This window comes from Linepithema humile, chromosome 1, assembly GCF_040581485.1.
Source record: "Linepithema humile isolate Giens D197 chromosome 1, Lhum_UNIL_v1.0, whole genome shotgun sequence".
NCBI lineage: Eukaryota > Metazoa > Arthropoda > Insecta > Hymenoptera > Formicidae > Linepithema > Linepithema humile.
This window is the reverse complement of record NC_090128.1, coordinates 3,054,342-3,079,609: the sequence shown is the minus strand read 5'-3', so window position 1 is coordinate 3,079,609 and position 25,268 is coordinate 3,054,342. Positions and strand designations below refer to the sequence as shown.

The following is a 25,268-nucleotide window of genomic DNA, read 5'->3' as shown; positions in this document are numbered from 1 at the left end:
TCTCACATCCTTTGTCTCTTTCTCGCGCTCTTTCTCTCTCTCTCTCTCCCGTTCTCCTTCTCGCTCTTTTTCACAGTATTTAAGTTTTGCCACGGGGAGAAAGTCATTTTCGAGCGGCGGAATTTTTACGAGCCGGGCTGCGGAGAGCGCGAGCATGATATGTATTCAAATCCACAGTACATAAATAACAGCTAATAAATAAGTACCAACGGTGCACTTATCATATTATACATGATTTAAATAGTTTCGCTGGCTGTTGCAGGAAACACATCGTACACAAGTTGATTTCGTAATGATGAATCGGTGAATCGGCAGGTTCCAGATATGTAGAGCTTGATGCATCTGTGCGATTATTTGATTTCGAGAAATTTTACAGTATTTGTAAATCTGAGTGATCTCTGCGGATTGATATATCGTGGAATTTAGCGACATGCGCCATTTAGCCTTGATAAACGTAATGGAACGTATATGGATCCGTATATTAAATAATTTATGATTTTACGGTTCAGCGCGTCTAATAATTTACCTGCGTACTGATTATACACGAGTGCGAACTAATTTATATCGATTTACATTCTAACGCTATAAAATTTTCAATGTCTCGTGAGGGTAAAAAAACCAAAGTTATCGTACAACTTGTTGGAAGGACAAATAGTCTTCTTTTAGCACTTTTTTCCTTCGAAGTTGTATAACCGCGTATGTCGTTGGTTTTTATAAATTAATTTGAGTTAGATATACGGGATTTAATTTTTCTCGATAGGTTCGGTCAATAATAATGACAAATACGTGGAGTAAATCGCGTAACAATCGATTTTCGGTTCGATCGACCCGAGGAAAAACGCGATCGGTCTCGCCGGTATTCTAGAAAAGCGTTCTCACGATCTCGTGACGAACACGTCCTCTCGCCAAGGGCGAAGTATTAGGTTTCACGTCTCGGCTTCCCGCGGGAATATCTGGATAAGCGACGGGCTTGATAAATTAAGCGAAAAATTATGCGAATGCGCACCGTTCTACGTGTGTCCTCGCTACTCGCGTGCGTTTACCGGTATGTATGCACGCGCACGCGCGCGCACACACACACACACACACACTCGAACGCGGTATACGTGCACGTTGTACACACCGAAGGGATCAACGGAGCAGAGCGGATTGTTGTCCTGACAGGTTGCAGCGGGTTGTCCCACATGCAGCAGCGCGCAGAAAACGAATAGGGACACCCCGGGATCCCGCGATCGCCTCGCCCGCCATAAAGCTGCTACCTTGGAAACGACTTCTCGGTGCCTTCGCTTGGAAGCCAGTTCCACGGCGGTGGAATTAAATTCGGATCTTAATTCGCCGGAAACATTATTCCAGCCAACGCCTCGCCTCGCGCGAACGGTGCATCCGCGGCGATACACTTCGCGTTTCACTCAGCTTAATTACGCTAACCGCGCTACTCAGCAGTTTTTTTCTCACCTTCACTTATCTAGTATCATCCGGAAACTGCTGAGAGTTTCTTTCATTAACTCTCCCCTCTCTCTCTCTCTCTCTCTCTCTCTCTCTCTCTCTCTCTCTCTCTCTCTCTCCGCGATGAGATAAGAGTTTTTTTTTTTAATTTGAAATTAATGTCTTCGGACTTTGCAAACGAAACACATTTCTTTGCGCGATATTTTTAGTATCGAATTGAAAAAGAGAAAGAAAGTATTTGTGCCGCATTGCTGCACACGTCGGAGAAGAAAATCGCCGACGGCGAATTCTGAAACGCGCGATACGCCGCGCGGCGTTTCGCGAAATCGTGCGAGTTCAGCGTGCGCTGTAATCAATGAAGTGGCACCGGACACCTCTACGAGCGAGGCCTCGCTCAATTATGTCCCTGGGCCATTTAATTAATACACCTATAATTCGCGGCCTCTACGTAATTATATATGCTCACTTTGTGGATACCTGCGTAGATTCGAATAATCTGCGATCTACGCTCGCAGGAAGAAGAAGGACGGGAAAAGTGAGAAAACGGCCGAGGAAAGAGCGCGATCGAGAGAAAAATAAAAGGATTCCTGTCGCCGAACACAGTCGAACTCGCTTTTACGAATATTCGAGACAAGCGTGTGTGTTGCACATTTCGGACTTCGCGGCGTGACGTTTGTTTTTCACCTGGCCGCGAAATCGCCGGCGATATTTTTGAAACTGGTTTAACGCTCGCGACAGGTAGCCGAAGTGCGTGTTTGTTTCGGCTGGGGCATTTCCTGTAGCGCGATTTGCGCACGCTTGTGAATCGCCTGTGATGTTAATGCGAATTTACTGGCGAAGTGAGCACGTCTGAAAGATTCTATCAGCCGAATCTATAATAATCGCGAGTCTCTCGCGACTTTGTCCGTCATTTATTCCGCACGGAATAGTCGGACATTTTCGTTACCAGCTATTGCACGCCAGCGCTTTTTGCCGGTGCTTTGAATTCCTTAGGACAATTAACTCGGAAAGTAACAAACGCGATTTTCGAATTCGTATACAGCCGATAATTTGGAATTCAAATTCTACACATTCTTAAAATTAAAAAATATTGTTGTAAGTTTATATATTTTAAATATTGAACGTTTTTCAGCTTGATCTAAAATATTCAGAAACTTTAAATTCTTTTCATTTCATTCGTATCCTAAAATTCTTGATTTCTCAGACATTTGAATCTTGTATCCTTGATTTTTATCGGATTCAGGCTTTCTAAATCATCGAGCTCCCGCTGTGAGTGATCTCTTCTTTTCATCCGGCAGAGATATTTAAAATTCAGCTTTCATTGCAAATCGCAGTCGGATATTTCGTTATCTACACTATCATATCTGGTAAAAACACGTTTGTATTAATCGAGACTCGGATTAACGATCGACATTCCGCCGTGATTGCGATCTACCGGGCGTGGAGAAAAATGCCAATATAAATCGCCCGTGTAATGCCGCTATCAACATGTATTACGTGGATGACGCTATGTTTGATAAATCGCCACATGCAAATCACACCAGAGAGCGGATCGGTTTCTCTCGGTAGCCTTTCGCAGCTAATTATTACAAATGGACTCTAATCGATTGAATGGAAAAAGGTGTTTGCGTCATACAATACGCAGAGTGAGATTTTTTTTCTGAAAAAAACATTTTCTCTCATACGAGAGATGTGCGGAAAATAAGTGAGAATCTCTCTCAACAATAATGCTCTTTGCTCGACGCATGAAATTTTATATTGAGACATTTTTATGCTGTACCAATAGTCGTATTTTTTAGTTTCTTTATTGCTAAATATTTTATTTCCAGTCGTTTTTAATTTTAAATATATTTTAATCTTGGTGGATTTTTATATTTTTAATTAGTCAAATGAGACTTCGCGAAAACAAAATTCTCTGCATCCTTGATGTTCGAAAAATTGTTATAAGTTAGATGCTTTTTATTTCTTTATACGACAATTAACTTTAATCGGAAGAGACATATTCAGCTATCTGTCAGCTGTTGTGCACCGTAAATTATTCCCCGTGTTCGGCGTCATTATAACGTCATATAACGTATTCGTCATTATTTACATATTTATCTTGAGCTTGGATGAGCGCAGTGAGGACGTGTCTTATTGACGAGATGTGTTTTTACGATTGTAATCTACAATGTGTCGTAAACTTTTGCAGACATAATTTGCTGGAATAAAATGCGCGCCCGCATCAAGCGTTGTCTTCCCGCATCCTCCGAGAAATGAAAATAAATATGTCGATGGTACAACGTGTTCGCGTAACAGTTAATAATCGATCAGATTATAACATCGCTGAACAATTATTTTTGTTTTATAAATTAATTCATCGATAATAAATATAATTGCGAGCGCGATAAAACCGGCATTGCTCCTCCGTTGACAATAGCGGTCTTCTCAATTTGCCAACCGTCATTTGCACGTGTGTTTTCATAAAATCGAGATAATCGAACTTTCAGATCGGCCGCTCATCGAAAATAAGTTATCCGATTGAATATACGTACGGCAGGTTTATCAGACGGCTGTGTCGCGGATGTTTAGCCGTGAATATGTGTACGCGGTCAATATCGTATATGCACACACGTGACCGTTTATTCCGCGTATATGTGTGGTTGGGATCGAAGCCAGTCGCGTGAACGGGACTTAAAAGCGAGAAGGGCCCGAAATGCCCAAAGATTCTCCCGGGCCACCTGCAGCCGTTAAGTCTCAACAGTTGTGGCATCGCACAGCCGCCTCCATATTTCATATTAGCGATAATATATATAAGTCCGGCTACCGTCACGCACTCTCTCTTTTTCTCTCTCATTCCCGCGTCGCCCGACCCTTCGTCGTCCCTCTACGAACCTCCGCTTCTCATTCTAGGATCATTTCTGATGTATGCTAACGAGTCCGTTCGACCCGCTCGATTTTGATAATTAGCAGCTTAACGTTTTATATCGTTTGGGGTGTATTGAATTTACATCTGTCTCTTAAAGTGTATTAATAAAGTGTATTAATAAAAATATGCGTATAAAAGAATAACAATTTTTCTACGCGCATAGATTACGCAAAATTCTCATCCAGCGTGGATTTATTTTGCAATTCAATTAAAAGTATGATTTTGATATATTTTTTCTCATGTTCTACTGTAAATGTCGCGTTTTTTATTACTAATTATTTTTTTAAAGGAATTATTCAAATTATCCTTCAAACTCTTAATCGTTCTGCGCGTCGCGTAGTCGCCTCCGAAAATGGCAAGGTAGAGGAAACGTAGAAGCAGCATAGGATGCGCGCGCGGTTGCTCGCGCGATACACGATACCGTCGCGGGGAATTTGTTTCGTCGCGCCACATTGTTTCGGACAGGAAATCAATACGAAACTTCGCCCCAGCCATAGCACCGCGCGCTATCTGCGATATCTACCTGCGACAGAGTTCTTCTCTCTGCAGAAGTGAAATTCTCGCTTGAAATTTTAACCCATCGATCTGCACGACTTCCGAAAATGACGCGGAATGTGCCAGAAAATATCTGTGCAATGACTTTTATTAATTTAGTCAAAATTGAATCAAAAGTTAATTTATAGGTTGCAATTAAATCTCATAAAGTAAAATAAACAATAAAATCGTTATTTAATCGGATTAAAAAGATAAAAATCAAGCAAATTCCTAGCAAGCGTAAATTGCTTTCAAATTCGTTAGTGATTCGCGTTGTTATGAATTCTTTAAGTTTTCTCTCTTTCTGTACTTATTTTCTTTTCGTCCAATTACGAAAATTACATTATATATATATGTGTGAATCACTGCGACCCATTTCTAAAAATATAAAGTCGAGCGGATAAGATAAAAATATGCTATTTTCCGCTGATAATCTCCTCGCCTCCGATAACTGGAGCCAGCATCCTTTCACGAAAACAAAGTATGTTAACTCTCAATTAGGTACAGAGACACATACGCTAAATGATCGCGCGATAACTTGCGATAATCAGCGAGTTGAAGCGCGCGTTCGTACGGGACATCGTCGCCGATCCGCGATCATAATCGTACTTTATTATTACTGGAAATATCGGAATCGCGCTCGCGGAATTCATTAAAAGGAGCGGAATCAATTTTTCGCGCTTAATCCCGTGAAGCGATAATCGAGCGGCGGATCTCCGTCTCGTTGCAGATCGTGCTGAACTCGATGCACAGGTATCAGCCGAGAATACACTTGGTCCGCTGTCGACACACCGACGACAGCGGCCTGCACATCACCGACCTCCAGAAGGAGGAGCACAAGACGTTTATCTTCCCAGAGGCCATTTTCACCGCCGTCACGGCGTATCAGAATCAGCTGGTGAGTGCAGATGCCTTGAATAACAGTCGATTTATATATTAAAACCGGCAAGTAAATGAGGTTGAAGGGATTGGAGAGATTTTATATTGCTGCACACACATATGTTGCGTATATACGTGTATATGTGTGCGTTGCAACGAGGATTCGAATTTCGTTTTGAAACTTTGCAATTTTTATTTCATCTGGAAACGAGTTTTGGATTTTTTAGTTTGGAAATTTAATGTAAGATATAATAATTATCAAATTTAGAGAATATAAAACTTAAAGGAATATGTTTCCGGTAAAATAAAATAAAATATAATATACGTGTGAATTGCAACAAGGATTCGAATTTCGTTCTAAAGCTTTGCAATTTTTGTTCCATCTAGAAACGAGTTTTGGACATTTTTTATTTTAGAAATTTAACGTAGGAATATAATAATTATCAAATTTAGAGAATATAAAAAGAATATGTTTCCGGTTAAATTTCCAGATAACAAGACTGAAGATTGACAGCAACCCGTTTGCCAAGGGTTTCAGGGACTCGTCGAGACTCACCGACTTCGACCGGTAAGTTTCAAGCTTTCGAGACTCGATTTTGATATGAAAATACGACGGCGATATTTTCTTAGATATCTAGATTCGCATCGGAGTTGAGATTTAAATTACGTGTTTCCGTCTTTGAAACCTGCAATTATTCGCGGCGTCGTATCGGTGGCGAATCGAATAATAAATCCAAACTCGATTAAAATATGCTTTAACCAGTAGCTAATCTGTCCGCGCTGCTCGTCTCTCTTCATGAGAGTTTCAAACCGAACGCCGATCCCGGCAAACGCTTTTCTACATAGTGGTGTAACGAGCAATCATAGCATCCATTTATAACGGCCGGACGTTGATCGAGCGGCTACTAAATTAAAACCTATATTTTCGAATGAAATATCTATAACTCCCGTGTCGGCACGGCGTCGACGCTTCTACTGGAAGGGTTTAATTAAAACGCGATTAGAGTGTCAGCGCATACGTCATCCGACCGGCGATTTCCTCGATTTCTTCTCGCGCGCGAAATACCCCACATCCGAACAGGTTAATTGCTCTTAAAAACAGACTGAAAACAAAATTGCGAGGACCGAGCAACAAAAGGTCCGACGTGTGCTAAAGATTAATTATTGACCGTTGTGTTGAAATTATCTTTTAATTCAAAACGCTCGCTCAATACCATTTGCGGCATTTTGATTATTATTCCCATTTTTTCATAATCTCGCTTCTGCCTCGCGTTTTGCAATGTAAAAGTCCGACCTATCGACACTCTCCTCGATCGTAGCGTTATGGGCGATCATTATATCTCATTAGAACGTCGGCACCTTAATCGCGCCGACTAAATTATCGCTTAGATCTTTTTCTCTCTCGTTCGAAGCGGAAATTTACAACAACGTTAAACGTCGAGCGCGCGGGATCGTGCGTTCATCCAATGTCGAAAATGGGCGCGCGCACGCGACCGATTTCGAAGTTATCCGCGATCATCTATCTGCATGAATGACGACGCACCTGCCCGGTTATGTATTCTCTCTTTCTGCGTTTACGGCTGAGGCGGATACACGTGTGACAGAAAAATATATTTATGCATATGCATGTGCGTATCCTTTTTTTTGTTCACGCTTCGCCATCAGGATCATTGTTAATGCCGATATTACAAGGTTAACCGGCGGCCATGATTAATCGATTTTCGATGCTTGTCGCCCGTCATCGGGGCTGCATGACAAAACAGATTTTAATTTTTTTCCTATCATTCGTCATTATTTCAACAGATGTATTTGGGCGTTTGAACTTTTATCAAGCAAACACTTTGCAGCACTTGAAGCACGAGTGAACGTGAATTCTCGGAGTTTGTCTCTTCTTTTAAAAACTAACTCGGGAATTTTTTAGAATATCAGTATGTAGCGAAGTGATTTAGAGAAATGTAGAAGTATAAGAAATAAATTGCAAAATTAGTATGGATAATGGATTAATTTGATATAGTAACTTGAAGTATGTAAGTACAAGGATAAAACACGTTTTTCTGTTGTAATGTCACAAACCACGCCATCGTTTCAAAATTGAGAGTTTTACGTTCGATTTTCGAGTTTCGCTGCAGCTTTACGCTTAAAAATTGATTAGCTCCGAGGGAAGGTAGAGGCCGTCGGTCGCGCTGGTTTCGGATTCGGTACCATATTTTACGAAAAACCGTCTGGTGCTCTCGCACCGCCCATTGATCCTCAGAAATATATTAAGGAACGCGGGCGCGCGTTAAGCGAGGCAGGACTCTCGTCACGCCTCTTCCAATTTGCACGTGATCGCAGCTGGGCCGTGGATGCCACTTTCACGAAAACTCCTGGGCGAGGAGGCACCTATCTCGCGCGAGATCGTTTTCGCGATTAATTAGCTCATATTTCACAACACCGCCGCTCGTAACTCGCGCAATTAAGTGCGCGTGTTTTTCCTTTTTCTTGTTAGCCATGAAAAATCCGCGAACATCGAAATTCGTCGAACGGCCGTAGCGTGATATCGCTAATGGCTTTCTCGATCGGCACCGAAAACCCTAACGGCGCACTTAAGTGTCGCGATTACCGCCTCATTACGAGCGAATAAACAATTTAATTGCATTTTGCCATCTCGCGGAGCAGGTGTCTCACGACAGGTACACCGACAGTCCCGACCAGGCTGAAGCGACGAAAAGAACAAACAAAACGAAAACGAGAGTAATCGAGAAAGAGAAAAGGAAGGAAAGAGGGGGGAAAAGTGCAATTTATTAATACCCAATTTAATTCTCGAGGAACATGCACAATATTTCAGATAACGGATAATTTAAATAGAATAATTTCAGATGGAAATTTGTTCGTATGCCAAGTCTTAATTCTCGGTTATTAATTTTCGAGCCCGTATCCTGAAACTCGGATACTAAATCTTGAACGCTTAATTCCGAAACGTGAACTCCGCAAATTGAAACCTTGAATTCTTGCATCTTTCAACCTGCAACGTCAGATTTTAAACTGCACACTTCTCGCTTTTAGCGCCGGAAAAATGTCAATTAAATGCAAGATTAAGTAGTGTTGCGTTAACAGAATAAATTTTAACGGAATAATTAATTTTCCTGAAAAAATTACATAATGCCTTCGAGATGGAGAAAAAAGAAGCGAAAGAAAAGAGAGTAAATGTAAAGCACGGCGAGGGAGAATCTCGCAGAGAGTTTCGGCGGGCAAGACGACTTTATTGGGCGTCCGTTATCGATTCGCGAACACGTTCGCGTACACGGAGTCGATTTGCATAAAACCTTGAATCGCGATCCCGAGAGATCGGCGCGGTTAACAATTTAGTGGGCGTGCTCGCGGCGATGCGCGCCCAGCTACCGGCGTGTCGTTCTTACTTATTAAATGAGGCCGAACGGCCCCGATAGCCGTCGCCGCGAAGAAGTCGGGTCTTCTTTGAGGAGGAGGAGAGAGAGAGCGCCTACGCGCGGCCGGACGGCCGATAAAAGTAACGTGGCTTTTAATTACAGGCCGATTTCAGCACCGTCGCGTCGCCCCGTTGCGCGCGCTTGGGAACGAGTGACGCGTTCGGTTTATTGTCAAGTACGCGCATCGGATTATCGCTTCCTCTCGCTCGCTTCCTTCTGCCCTTCCTGCCGTTCCCTTCGCGTCGCGCCGACGGCGACGGGCAGTCATTAAAAAATTAAGTCGCGCGAGCGCGTCCGGCAAAAACACGCGAACTTCTCGTTTACGATTATTAATAGCCGAAGCGCGCCATCTTCTCGCTCGCGATGTACTCGCCTCTCCCGGGCGATCGCGCATGGCGCGCAGAAGGAAGTCCCGTGTGATGGATCGAGCCGTTCGTGCGATATTTTCATGTACGAATGCTATCGCTCTGGACATATATCAAAGCGAATTTATGCCACTTCCCTGTTAAACGGCCGCCATGCGTAGGAGGCCGTGGAAAACGCTACAAGGATCGCAGGATGCGGAACACCGAAGGTTGCGATGAATTTATGGTAATGGTTCCTGGACCTTCCTCGAATGCTAAAATCCTCGGTTTCTCTGCTCTTGAGGACTCGGACATTTAGGTCGAAATTATGCTAGGCTCCTTGAACGCTTAAATGAGCATTCTAACATCTTTGAGGTTTTTTTTTTTTTAGACACAAAGGACACTTTTGTTTTTTGTTCGCCGCATCCTTGAGTTGAAAATAATTTTCAAGACTGGATATTGGCTATTTGCATATTCTCGATTTGGTCTTTCATTCGAAACGCCCTACTTGAAAACTATAATAGTAATTTAAAAAATCAATTTTTTTTTATTACGTGTCTGACGATATATTCATTAATTGTGTATTCCGTGATAATATTCATGCCTGCGCGTACGTTTCATCTTGTTTTTGCAGCGCCGATTTCACGGCGAATCAGACAACAACGAGAAGCGTGTGCATTTTAATGAATCCGCGTTGACGCGAATGGTCGGCGAGCATGATCTCGCCTTCGAATCACTGCCGCGCCACGATCCTCCCCAAATCAGCACCTGCCTAACTAGGTAGGCCGCCTAAATCCCGCACCGTCATTCTAAGACCCGTCTGTTATCTCGAGCACTCAAAAAGTCGATCGGTTCGCCCGCTTTGCATTCCGACGTTGTGAAGAGAAGGGCGCATCGAGTTTCTGTCGAGTTCTCGACCGCTATCGATGCCTGCCTATCGAGAACGCCCCTCTCGTTTCCCGAAATTGCTACACACAGAAACGTCCCCTCAGAAATAGAACTCTTGCTCGAGATGGACTATTGCGGAACAGCGGATAAAATCTCTTAGGGGTCGCTAACACTCCGGCGATAATGCCGTCGCTCTTGGAGTCGGCAGTGCTCGTTTGGAAATCTAATTTTGTTGATTCAGGCTCGTAAGTGCCTAGCATATGCATAGCTGATCAGAAATTAGCGATAGCACTTGATGCGGATTCCTCATCAGTTTCCGTTTGTATTTTGTTTCAAAATAAATTTGCGCGTATTGTACACTAGGAAAAAAATTTAGTGTTTTTAACAAAATTTTATAGTTGAGGCTTTTGTTTTTCGCAAAAATAATTTTTACGTTTTGTTTGGCCAAATAATTTAGTTGCTAGAAAATGTTCGATGAAATTAAGATTTTATATGTAGTTCAAATAACCAAGTTTATTTAATAAAGCAAAATTAGGTTTTTAGTGAGCAATCCAGGTTGAAAAACGTCTGTTAGATGTCTATTAGACGTCTAATACACGTCTTTTCGACCTGTCATTTTTTACCGGGTTAGGGTTCATATTATATATAACAAATTAGTTAAATTAATAAAGCGAAATTATTAATTACAACAAATATTTTTGTTTAAATTAATAAAACTTGTTTTGTTAATATTTTTTACTTATTTATATCAAGGAAAAAATGTTGCTAATAAAGACATTTGTTTAAAATAACTAAATAGATTTGTTTAGGCATATTTCAGCCAAATATTTTTATCATTGTAACAAAAATTTGGTTTCTTTAACTAATTTTTTTCTTAGTGTAGCAGCTTCAAGTCCAATAATTTAATTCTGATTCTATGAATTAGTTTTAGAAGTCTGAAAAATTATGAGAGTACGTTAAAATGTAGTAATCTCTGAACAAAGTAATCTACATTTTTCAAGTTTAGAAATGCAGTTTTCCGCATCTAGATTTTAGATATCTATGAGTCAATCATCTAGTATTTTAATCATCGCAATTACGGGAAAGTAGAAACGTAACAATCTAATTATCCGCATAAACAACGTACCTAACGATCTGTAATACAAGTAATTCCGACTGGCGAAAGAGATGCATTCGGAGCATCGAAGGAGGGGAAGACTCTCGAGGGTGAGCGTTCCGCGCGGAATTCACGGACGATCCCGCGCTCCGTGTTCTCCATCAGATGACACCGGCCATTGCCACGTTCGCTCCAGATAAGCACGTACGACCGAGCGGAGATCGAGCTCTCTCGGCGCGAGCGGCGGGCCCTCGCCTTCGATGAGGAACGCCGGCAGTCGCCTTTACATTGTTGGCTGGTGCACGGATGCGCCGCTGCTCCGGCGGCGTCCGGAGTTAATGAGAGAGCGGCCGTACGGAGCAATACGGCGCATGCACCCGCCCACTTCACGCCGGCGCTGATAGATAGATGCCCCTCCGGCCCTCTTTCTTCTCTCTCGCCCTTCACCCTTTCTCCTTCCGCCCTTTTTCGCGCCGTTCGACCCTCTTCGCGAACGTGTTCGCGCGCGCACACGGCATCGCCGTCGACGTCGTGAAAACATCAGCCGGGCATCAGCACGGGTAGCCGGAATCGCGCGAACTGTGCGCGGCTGTGCGAAAGCGCGATGGCGGCCGAGACGCCCGTTTCGTTTCATGGTGCAGATTGATGGTTTCGGTTTTAGGTGAAGTCGTTAAGGTTCGGCGAAAATGAAGCTTCGGAAAGAAGTTGCGTGGCGTTATACGCGTTTCTTGAGCAAACATCGAATCATACTTAAATCGCGCGGAAAGAGACACGTAAAACTCCTCCGATTCGGGCTTGTCGGAATTATCGTCGGAAAGTATTATTCAGCATTTCAACAATATATTCCATCGCGAAATCTCCGTTACACTCAGATTTCTCGATGCATTCTACGATCTCGGACGCGTAAAGTCTGCCGAACCTGAAGGTGAAAATTAGCTCTCGAGCGAATCGGTCAATACCAGTTTGATTTTTTCAATTCTCCGCTCGGTATGTTTCAAAGAACACCGCTGCTTGTCGCTATTTGCGCGCAGTTCTGTACGCAGTTCGGTCCGGTCGTTTGTGCTCTCGCAGCTCGCCGTGGCAGCGCCGACTGGAAGAAAGAAACGGGTGGTAACGGCGGAGAAAGAGAGCGATTCCACGTTTCCCCCCCGGTTCCGGAGGGCAAGGAGGGCAGGGCATTCATCTATATTAGCTTCGAGAGCGGACGGCCTGTCATTACCGCTGCCGCTCTGGCCCTCTTCTCCCCCCCCCCCCTCCTCCTCCTCCCGGCGAAGTCTCTCTATCTTTTCCGTCTCGCTCGTACTTCTTCTGCACCTCGCTCCATCCCTGTCCGCTCTTGGGCACAACTACCAGCATCAACCCCGACTACGCAGACACCTTCGACCGATACTGCCGGTCCTCCCCTTGCTGGCCCATTAGCGGGCCGCATTATCAAAGTGCCAGAGGGAGACGGACAGAGAGCGAGTCGCGGGGCACAGCGAGGATGAAGGAGATCCTGTAGAAGAAGAAGATGGAGGGAGGGGGAAGACACAGGGGAGAGAGAGAGAGAGGGAGGCAGCATCAGTGGCCGGAGCTAATAACCGCCGTTTAAAACGCAAAAACAAAGGTCTCGCCGTGCATCATCGGGACTTTAGGGCCCGGCCGGGGGCTCGCGCGGAGGGGACCCACGCGGGTAGAAGAAAGAGAGGAGAGTGACGAGGAGAGGATACACACACACACACACACACGCACACGCGCGCACACATCCCGTGTATCGGCCGGCTATCCGAGGCGTCAGGGTCATTACCGGATCATTACCTACCATACCTACCGTGCGACGACGATGATGGCTCGACTTGCGAGCACCACCGACAGACCCGCTCGCGCGCACACGCACACACACACAAATGCATATCCCCCCCGTACAGAACGCGCGCATCTCCGCTCGCATCTAGAGCCTCGCTCCTCGGCGTTAACGGCGTCGCGTCCCTGTGTGAGTCCCGTTCGTGTGCGCGCTCGCACACTCGCTCGCCGCAGCATCGAGCGGCGGCGAACGCGCGTCGGCCCGCTCGGCGGCAGCCGGGTAAATTACAGGCTCGACCGTATTTTGTGTTGTCTTGTTGTTTTTCAACGCGCCGAAAGGAAATGAGCGAGCAAACGCGTCACGCCACCCCGAACCTGCTAATTTCTATTCATATTTTATGGCTATTAATTTCTTCGCTGTTACACTCGCTCTGCGCCCCGCGCACCCTCCCCCCCCCCCTCGTCCCTCCCCGTGTCTCGGCCCCACGCTCTCCGCCTCTGTCTCACCTCCTTATCTTCTCCCCGCCGCGCTCTCCTTTTCTGCAATTCTTTTCTTTTCCTCTCCCCCAATTCGCGCCATCCCCCTTCTCTCCGCCGCCCCTCTTTAGCTCCTCTTTCTGTCGGCTTCTGCCCTTCTTTCTTCCCCACCCTCTCATCCGCCTTCTAATATCCTCTTTTAACAGCATTCCACGTCGAGGGAAGAATCCGCGGGACTTCTTCAACCTGAAACTTCTCGCTCCCCTTTCTTGCTTTGGCGAAATCTTCACGCGATCTATCGCTCTCGGTAACGCTCGAAAGTGCGAACTGCCTCTCTTTGATTTTCATTGCTTTCCTTCACTCGTTTCGTTAGTTCGAAAAGAGATGCTACGAATTTGGGAAGCTTGATGTCGAAACAAAGCGAAATCTATATTAATTCTTGTACATTTCTTTAAATACTGATTTCTTGAACATTACGCACTCCAGTCGCGCGACTAGAAACTTTTCCACTCTTGAAAGAGACACGTGAAGAAAACTGATGTTACACAATTGAGGAAAAATTGAAATTGAGATCAGTTTCGTTAAATATTTAATTGAACAACTCGTCGGAGACCCCTTCTGTTTCCTCGGTTTCCATTTTTAGGCATCGTATGGCAGTATCACCGGAATGGTGAGGTATTTTCGAGCTTGATAGTCCCCGTGGGATGCGTGCGAGAGGAACCGAGATGAGCCAAACCGCAGCATTCGATGAACTACCTTCGGCCATCAGCGGGGTGTAACCTATTATTATCTACCACTTACCTAATGCCCTGTGTCAGCCCCGGGGTAGGCGGAGAATAACAGGCTCTCTCCACTCGACGGAATTCCCCGCGCTTTAATATCGCGAGCCGTTTCACATGCGTTTAAGCGTGCGATTTCTGGAAATTTATCGACTAGGTGTCAAAAAGATGATCAATTACGAAGAGTCGTAAATGGAGGAACGTAAAGTAGCGTGTAGGCTGACTTCAAATTAACATCAGATATTTCGTTGCCACTAACAATGCATTTTTAACTTGCATTCCTGCGTATTTTATATATACATTCGTGTACACGCTTCTTATAGAAGCGTCTTGTTACGCGACTGGAACTGTGCAGCGAAAGATTCCGAGAGAAAATATCGGCTTAGGTCGCACAGAACGGCGCGCCGAGGAGCGCGGGTCAAATTTTATTACGCGTACACTCGAAAAAAAAAAAAAAAAAAAAACGGGACCGCGTTTTGGCTTCGCAGCTACCTGCGTAACTAACCGAGGATAAACTTCGTGCGCGATAATCACCGGTAGCGATTCCCGGCAATTAAAACATCGGCTCGGTGGTCACCGGTGCGTATAAGTAATTGCATTCTTACCGGCCGGGCGTAATTTTATTATTTGCGCACTTACGAGGCAGGCGTGCGAATATTATGTGTGAATTATCCGCGTAAATATGGATAACTCTCGAGGCCGGCGCGACGAGGGAGGTGTTGCTCCGCGTGTAATTAAATCGCTAATTAAATTATGTCGGCGCTATCACGCGATATAGGAACGACGCGAGCGAGCGAGAGAGCCGCTCTTTATCTTCGCAAGACGCCGCGCTCCTCGGCTCGCGTGAGAAAGAACGGCGGATTTCGTTTCCCGAAAAGGGCCCTTCCTCGGTGCGCACACACGTAGCGCCTGACTGACACCGCGGGCCCTCGGAGGAAAGAGCTCCGAGAAATTACAGGACATTAAGCCATGCGAGAATACCATATTTCCTTGTCAGAGCGGCTTTGAGAAACAGATACGTTCGAAAATTACGGACGCGGCCATTAAAAACCGCTAAAAGCCGTCAGTTTTGCTCCAATCAATCCTTTTTCTCGATAGAGCGATTTTCAATGCGTAGAAAATGGCTTCTCTCGCTTCGTGACTTCAGAAATTATACTTTTTCGAAGACTGCCGGACTAATTATCTCCTTCTAATATCACTGCGATTTTGCGAACCGATTGAAAAGGCGCGAGAATCCATTGGATATTAAGCTGGTTTGATATACATAACTCGAATTCTACATTTTCGACGTAGAATTTGAAAGATTTTAATATTCAACCTTTTCTTTTTAGCTAAATTTTATCGGAAATAATTCTATAGAAAGAGATTTATTTGGCGATCAGATGCAAAAGTGTTCATTCAAGCTACATTCCGCAAAATAAGAATTTCACGTCTTTCAATCCAAAGTGATTTCGAATAATTATCTCTACGATTTCCAGCGAATAGTTTGAGATTCTATTCACGTTCGTCTTGTCATTGAGTCTGCGAGCGAGTCGAGTTTACGACACGAGTTCTCAAGTAGCGATCACTCTTTTAATAGATTTAATTCGTCCGAACACGAACGTTGACGGCGCAGCCGTGTAAAAATTCGAATCGACCACACCGAGCTATTCTTTCTTATTTATAGACTGGTTTCTCTTTCTCTCTCTCTCTCTCTCTCCCTCCTTCTCTCTTCCGGACGGCGGTACTCGAGGGGTGTAGCCGCGAGAACGTCATGGACATTTTAATGGGTAACGGCGGTGGCCTCTAATTAGAACGTTTCGACCGTAACCGCGCCATTACGGTGGAAAACGCAGACTCGTCAGATCGATGAGGAATATTTATCGCGGTGTAACAATTACGGGCTCCGACATAGCGCGAATAGTAATAGGCCGGTCGGCCCCGGGGACCGGCGCGCTCTCTTTCTCTCTCTTTCTCTCGCTCGTACGCGCGGCGAACGACTGTAATTAGGGCTTTTATTGTCTGTACATAAGGAAGCTTTATGAAAACATTAAGGATATAATTCAAGGCCGGGCGAGGCTCCGCGGCGCGCTCCGCGCTCCGCCGCGTGGATCGCACTCGAGACTTTAATGCATAGGAGACCGCGCTGCGTCATTTCCGTTTTGCGTATGCACACGCACGAGGACGGCGATGGCGTGAGCGCGCTGGGACTGCCTACTACCTGCTGCTCTCCCCGCCGGACGAGCGGTGTAATTTGATTTCTGGATTTTTCAGCGTGCCACATGATTAAGCTATTTTCGAGACGGAGAGAGATAGCGCGCGACTGGTGGACGGTAGCGCGCGTGTAACGCCTTCCACGTCTCGGATTTATGTTCCCTCGATTGTTCCTTTTGTCTCGACGTTTCTTCGAACTTGCTCTCGAGTCATTCGAATGGAAAGAAATATCAATGATTTTCTCGTCATCGTCACGACTTGCGACCGACGGACGGCGACTCTGACACCTACCTCTGCATTCTGCAATTGCGAGTGCAGAAGAAAAGCACGCGATTTATACGTCAGACGACGGAGAGACCTCTTACGTTTCAGGATTTCCAAGCCGCGCGCTTGTAATCGCGATCGGGATCCGCGTTGGAGGATTCGCCTAAATCACCGGGCCGCGCGCCCGTCCTCGCCCCTCGAGATTCTCCTATCCGCGGGATCTCGGATCACGATCGATCCGGGCGAATCGATACCGGGGCGAGCGCCCACTCGCGGAACTCGGCTAATAGAGTTCGGGCCCTTGACAGCGATATTTCACGCGAATGAGAAGAGGAATGGCCGCAGACGGACGCGCTGGTGTGTGGTCCGGCACGTCCGAGTAGACGGCGATTAGCCCCAGGGCCCCCTCTAATCCCTCCCTCCCTTTCCCCGTGGTTGGTTTCACCCTCCGGGACCCGGGCTTCTTCCTCTTCCACCGGTCTCTTTTCCGCTCGAGGTTTTACCCTTCGCACGCACTCGCATGCACGTCCGTGTGTGTGTGTGTGTCTGCCTCCTCGCGCGCCTCCTCGGGTGTCGTGTTACGTGCTAAGCGGTACAGCCGAGCTCGGTAACCGAGACGCGCGAACTGCACACCGGACCCATTGTTCCTGGAGGCCCCGCACGCCTCTCTTCCGCTCCCGCAGTCACCGCCGCTTCTTCGTCCTTCCCCGTTCGTCGCGCTCGTGTCGGACTGCTCGCGAGCGGGCTCGCGTCGGCTCCGCCGTCAAGCTTCCTCACCGAGCCGATTGGATATCGATACCTCGTTCGAATATATCGTAGGCACCGGCTGTGAATATTCAATAGCTAGCCCATTGCGATTTTATAGAGAATACATACGCGATCGTGTTAAGATAGAAATGTTCTTTCACCGAATGCGACTTTATTTGTAATAATACATTTAGATTCATGCCTCAGTTGCTATGTCTGATTTTCAATTCTTTAACTAAAATTTTTGTTCGTTAAAATAAACAAATAAATAATGTAAAATAATGAGGTGTGTTGTTATATTTGATGAATAAAAAGTGTACAATTAGCTTAATTCAGTGTACAATTAGCTTAATTCAGTGACGCGTTAAAAAGATGAAAGATATAAACATTGCATGTTAAAGCGTTGCAATCGTCGCAAATTTGTCGTTTACTATATTTCGTCGCGACTCGTTCTCGAATTTCTGTCCCGAAAACAGGTCTTATGTCTCGCATTCACTGACTTACACTTCTAACACACAATTCCTAACCAGTTTATATCGTTTTTCCACTTTCAAAAAAGGCATGTAAGGTCGATATTCGAATATATCGAAAATCTCGAAAGTCTCGAAGTGTATTGTTGACGCTTTTCCGCGACGCTGATTAGTTATTTCGATTATTCTGACAGTTTGATAGTTTGACAGCGAAGGTTATTTTGAAATTAAAAAAAATTTAATTAAAATATTTAGATTTGATAATTATTAAATTATTACAATAAATGCGCGCGCCTGTTCTAGTCGTTTAAAAAAATCTCTTATACAATATCACGCTAATAAATTCAGGATACTTCAGTGTGCGTTTGAAATCATTGCGATTGAGTCCCTTATGGCAGACTTTATTTCTCGCAACCCTTTTATTTCTGGAACTCACCGGAACTCACGCAGTCACGGTAGTTTTGTCTCGCCCTCGCACCGCGATTTTACGACTATATGAGTCGAGGCTTTCGCCGTCGACGGTTTGGAACTGCCGAGCGAAAGGCTGACCCTTCGCTCCTTGCTTGGGTGTCGCCCGCCCCGGTGACCTCCGGGTAACGAGACCCGCGAGAGCCAGTCCCCCGGCGCCGGTCCATGGGGACAGAATCATTACGGAGTCCTGTCGGGATTGAATTGTACAGGCCCGACGACGTCGGTCGCGCTCGAGATGATGAAGTGCTTCATAGTCGCGCGAAATATGCCATTAAATGACGGCCGCCTCGTACGATATTAATTATTTTTCGAAGACTCGTTTCTTCATTGTTCTTTCTATAATTTTGTACAATTTTATGCGGTTTTGCACAATATTTTTTTTATATATTTTTTTTTTAAATCTTCAAACTGTAAAGATTTACCGTGTTTTTTGAAAATTACAAGCTTTATACACAAGAATCATTTCGAATTAACGACGCGATGTAAATAGAAGTAAGGACAAGCATATATCTTTAAGAATCTTTCCGTTATGCATGAGCCCTGAATTATTTCGATATACGAAATGCTGAGTTATTGAACGCCGGTTATGAAAGGCGTCTTCGAATATCACGATGCCGGTTCGCGGAACTGGATGATCGATAGGAGGTATCGTTCGTGGGCGGCCCGTGCTCAAATTATCCGACAAGATACTAGTATCAAGTTGTCTCTCAACCACTTGACTTTCGAGAAGCGTGTGAAGAGCTGGCAGCCATCCATCCACGCAGGCTGCGTCTTAAGGTTTAAAACCAAACAGGCAAAACGCAATTCTTCAAACGTTGAAGAACGATAAAAACACATGGGATATTTTCCCGGACATGGTTATTCAATATTATCTCGAAATAAAATATCAAATCGGGTTGCGATGTATTGAGTGTCTCGGAATAATATGCTTAAGAATATCTTTTCCAACGTTATCAGTGTGTATTACTAAATTAGTCTTCATTCATAAGCAATCGAGTTGACTTGCTACTAAAAATTATATAATTCAAGAGCGGAAATACGAAAAAGCGCCTTTCAAGTCCCAGATTCTTATCTTATAACTTCCGTTCTTAAAGTCTTAATAATGCCGAGAATAAAACGTCGTTTTATCGCGGACGGAAACTCAAACGGGTAAAACTTATTATCGCCTAACGAAGCTAATGAAGCGAATTATTGATTCGAAATTTGCTAATCGTTGACTCGTGCGCTTTAAATGATGGAAAACGATCGCGATTGCCCGCGGGCCGCGTTGTGAGTTCGTCAAACATTCGCTTCTTCGGGCCTTTGCGCAATCGGTCTTACCTCGACGAGGCCTGAAATCGCGAAAGCGATTAAAAAGAGAGTCCCCCGTCTCGCCGCCGATTCGCGGTATCGTAATGAAGTCTTAATAATTGAGATAGACTCGCCGATAATCGGCGTGTCCTTACACGCCGCTCCCGCGCGTAATCACGAAAGTAGGAAGTGACTCGCGCGCAATGCGACTCCGTCGTTAATTATCGGCGTGAAGAGGGGTGGGGGGAGAGAAGGAGGGAGAGAGATAGCAAAAGACACACGCAGAAGGATCATCTCGCCGTTCGCGACGGTGTTTTCATCCGCGATCAGCCAATAATCCGCTCGTTAGCGTTTAGTAACGAAGCAACGAAGGCGCACAATCGCCCGTAATTAACCCTAATTAAGCCCGCGCCTAACGCACGAAATCATCCATCATGTTTGTCGAGGGGGAGGTAAGCGGCGGGGAGGGGAGAGAGATTCTCGCGACCATCGTTTTTCCTCTCCCCGCCGCAGTCGTCTCTATGAGAGGAAAGCTCGTCTTAATTATCCGCCATTCTCTCTCCGTCTATCGACTACGTCCGTGAAGGAATCTCATTGATTCACTCCCATTTAAGCGCTATTAATGCCGATAACGTCGATCGATTAATCAGCCGAGTGCCGCCTCTCGCTCGCCTTAAGCGCGGGACGATTTTATCTCGCGTTGTCTCGCGTTCCGCGCGGCCGCGAAGGATTCGTTCGCTCGCACGGCCCCGCGATCTCCGCCGTTTTAGCGCGGCGCAAGCGGCGCGATCCGTCGGGCGTAAGGATCGCGACCTCTCGACACGACAGCGCACGGCCGTTCGATTCTCCGTCTTCGGCATCGCGATAACCGAGCGGGGGCTCTCTCTTGCTCTCGGAAAGTATATTTGTGCTTCGCATTTACATAAATCTATCCGACGGCTCCATTAATGTTATTAACGACGCGATGGAAAGACTTCTCTCATCCAGCAAACTGTAGCAAAGTTTTGCGCCGCACGCTCTGCACATTGTACTTGTGTGTGCATTTTCTGTTTTTCTGCGCTTGGTTGTTTATGAAAATGAGTACCTTATCGCACCGTTGACAATCCTCTCCCTCTTGATTGTTCCAGCGATCCCATGGAGCTCATGGAGCAGCAATTAGTGAGATGCGGCGTCGCGCCGGTGAGATTGTACGAACATCTCGCCATGTCGACGCCAGTCGCGGTGGCGGCGGCCGCGGCCGCGGCGCTTGGCGCCCAGCAGCAACAGCAGCAGCAACATCAGCAGCAACATCAGCAGTCGTCCGCGCAGCAGCAGCAGCAGCAACAGCACGAGAACGGCGGGCACGCGTTACCGCCCTGGCTATCGCCGTCGGCGGCGCTCCTGTACGGCACGAGGGGTGCCGCCGGCTCGCCCTCGCCCTATCCTGCCGTTGCGGCCGCCGCCCCCGGCTTCCCGTATCCGGCGGCGCTGCCGTGGCCCTGGCAACCACCGCCCCCCGTCGCGATGATCTCGCGACGGTCCTCACCCCCCACCGCGGCCGGTCTCAGGTACGCGCCCTACCCGACGGCTAGCACACCCCCGCCGCTGCGGGCACGCCCGTCCACCCCCAATTAGCGATCCCCGCTGGCGCTGGCGACTCAGCGATCGCGGCAGCATCGTTCCTTCTCCCTCTGTCTGTGATCGCGGAACCGGCGACCGGAACCGGAACTGATTGTCTCGACGTGTTTGCACTTCGGACGCGATGTCGCGCGCGCGTTTCGTCGCGAACGGATGATATGGAAGTAAGTGACATCTTGTTGCAATTTGAGGTTTTATAACAATGGGTGAAATTGACATTTTATAGTGATGAATTAGAATTGCAGATTCAGGACTGTAACGCATGAACAAACATAAATAATAAGACTTATGTTAGGGATAGAAGCAAATCGACTAATTAGCATCGAAAGAATCTCGACTCTTGACTTCATGATTTTAATATTGATGGAAATTTGCTCGATTTTTCTTGTTTTTTGGAAATTCTTATTGCACAAGTCTTATTGCTTACATTTTGTATGTGCTATCGGTCATTCTGATCTAGAAATATGAACAAAGAGCGTAAGCTGAGAAAGAGTTTATGTCTCATAGCTCTTCTAATTATTTTGTTACGCAATAATTATGTTAATTGAAATAAAATTTATTTAAGTATTTTATATATTTATATTTATGTCTATTTGCAGAACATAAAATATGACAATAACAATAATTGATAATTATTATTTATTTATCAATAAATATCATTAAATAATAATTATTAATAATTATTAACTTTCCGAACTATTATTATTTATTGTTATAATTATATTATAGTTATTAAATTTTTTAGTAATAAATAAATACTCGTTATATATTTATGAGATCTAAATCCACAATTTTGGAGAAGAGAATCAGAAATATTAACAAAAATGTATATCCGCCATTGATTCAAATTCGAGCTTTCTCTCGATTTTTATCGGCCATCTTTTGATCCGTGGCGAGTGTCACTTAGTTTCAAAACGAAAAAAAAAAAAAAAAAAAAGAACGCACATATGCAAGGGAGCAGCAGAGAGCGATGCGTCGCAGTGCGCCACGATGCTCGTGGTGGAGAGCTAAGCGTATCCGGTGTTCTTAACATTCGTGTTTTTCCTTAACATCCAGGTGCAGCCAAAGAACTACCCCTAGCGCCCAGTGTTAATCGCGGACCGTGTGTAACGCGTAGATATTTATAGTATATAAATGTAATTCTGTGTACATGTTGTTTCACTAATATTATGCGCGAGGCGAGCGTATTGGTAGTCACACAGTGGGACAAGATCCGCAAAAGAAGATCTGAGTTTGCAGCTCAGCTTTGAGATTTTTGGTATTTTTTCCAATCGCTAAATGTATATAAATAATATGCAAATTAAAAACTTGCACATACTTTTTCAAAGGTCGTAAAAGAGATGCGAAAGAAATTGGTGCACTTTGCAACAATTACAAATTTATGCAAACATTCGTCGTTGATTTGTTTTTATATAAAATTTTTATATAATATTTCTCATCCCCGTTAAATTCCAAATTTATAGTCTATGGATCTTTCCTGTTGGAGTCACGTGATGCCATTCGAATCATTCGATATCCAAAGATTTAACAAGGGTGGACAAAACATTTGGAAAATTTGGAAAACCAATGATGCGAGAATTAGACTTATTAATCCGCGCATTGTCGATATTTTCGCAAATTTTAATGTTCTGTTGTAAACAAATCGACGGGAGTGGAGGGACATATTCCGTATTGGTTCGCCTTGTGTCCGCGTAATATTTGTAGATTGTTTGTGAGGGTACCAGAAAAAAAAAAAAGAGGAGAAATCGCAATTACACGAATCTTTTTATTCTGTTTTCGATCTCGTTCCGATTGTAAATAATAATTCCATGCGCATTAGGATGAACGAACCTTTGTCATGATATGACAACACGTGTGAATGTATACGTCTGTTGTGTGTGAGAGAGAGAGAGTGTGTGTGTGACAAAAAAGGCGACAAAGACACTCGATATAGTTGTATCATATACCGCGATAGTATTATGAGTCTTGCTGCAGGACGGTGTAACTTGTGTACATAAACAAAAAGAATCTTTTATGGTAGCGAGTAGTTCAGCGCCGTTTCTTCGATGTAGCACGACGAAAATAAATGAATTTTCATTAATCGGCTCCGATCACTCACTCGCCTACTACTTTTCGCATTTCTTATCAATCTATTTCCACTATTATTTATATTCTTTGTATCTTCTCGTTTATAAATAAATTATTTATCATTATTGAGAATCGTTTTTCACTCAGATTATAAAAATATGTCTTCTCTCGCAAGCCCTCGACACAAGATAGACGCCGTGAAGATTATTACAAGAATCAATGCGAAGAATTCTTCTCGTTGCAAAAACATTCTTTCCAATTAACATTAATGTTACACCAATGAACGATACGATTGGTTCTATGTCGTTTATAAATATTGATATAGTTGCAATAAAATATGAGTATCTCTTTCATAAGCAAGATAACAAATATCAATTTGATATGAGAGATTTTACAGAGATATAAAAGAAAACGATTAGCGATGACAGGACAAATAATCTTTCTGACGATTCTCGCGCCGCAAGGAGGAGCGTGAATTTTACTGTGCCGATATCGTTCTTTGTACGACGAAAGGCTCGTAAGGGGCTTTCGTGTCTTTTGCATTCATTTCGCGTATGACTCGAGAGCACCCTTCCTCCACCCAGCATACGCTCTCGCCATACCGTCTACACATACACACGCAGGCTTCATCGCACACTCCCAACTGCCGTGTAATTCTGTTATACCCATCTGAAATTAAATAAATTCATTTCACGGCCTGTCAGCGAGCAATTATTTTCAGATGCGGCTTTAAGGCCTCGGTTCGTTCCATGACTAACACCTTCTTTTCTTTCTCTCTCTCTCTCTCTCTCTTTTGCTCTCGCTTTCTTCTTCTCGACCTCTTGGTCCAGCACCGGGAGCACGTCGAGCTATCGTCGTATCGCCGCAGTCCTCTTCGTCGTGGCGAGATGGTTATTCCGCGTCGGGTCGCCTCAACTGTTGTGCGCGCGATCGAACGCAACCGCGACGACACGCGACGCCCTTCAGCCTTGGAACGAGGCGAGATATAAATCGTTAAACCGGATGCACCAATAATGAAGAGCGTTTTACGACGGGTATGATGACACTTGGTCACAACAGTTAATTTAGTTAGAGAAACGCGATGGTTAATGGGCGATAAGAAACCGACGCAATATCCATTACTCAATTACAAACTTTTCCACTCAGCATTGTATTTTAATGTATTTCACGTTTTGCAAGCAAATGATATAAAGTATGTATTAAGAATCTGATTACAAATATAGGACTTTGACGTGGCAGTTAAAAGTAATAATAATCAGTTTTGTCGAATGGAATTCACAAGCAAAAAGATTCCAAATCTCCTCTTGAATTCAAAAGATAACGATATCAACTTTTCTTACGTCTCTTAGACGTGCAAATTTCAAATCTATTTTATTATATAAAAATATTAAATGTTAAATGTCTCTCTACATTTGCATCAAACGAGCGATCGCGCCTTTTAAAGATCCGTTGATTCGCGAGGGAGACCGCGGCGGCAAAGTAGAAGGAATTCACGGTCGGGAGAAACGCGAGAGAAGCAGAAGACGTCGTAAGCAAGAAGAAGAAGAAGAAGAAGAAGAAGAAGAAGACGACGACGACGACGACGACG

The 25,268-nt window shown here is 44.7% G+C and overlaps 1 protein-coding gene across 1 annotated transcript in view; it reads left to right on the top strand.

Moving 5' to 3' along the window:
• The window catches only part of LOC105674665 (T-box transcription factor TBX20-like), a 53,031-nt gene extending 29,219 nt beyond the window's left edge, over positions 1-23,812 (top strand). The window contains exons 4-6 of the mRNA XM_012371167.2: positions 5,619-5,786; positions 6,259-6,335; positions 21,124-23,812. Coding sequence (XP_012226590.2) covers positions 5,619-5,786; positions 6,259-6,335; positions 21,124-21,610 — 732 coding nt within the window. The 3' untranslated portion in view covers positions 21,611-23,812. The remainder of the gene's footprint in view (positions 1-5,618; positions 5,787-6,258; positions 6,336-21,123) is intronic.
• Positions 23,813-25,268: the final 1,456 nt, after the last annotated feature.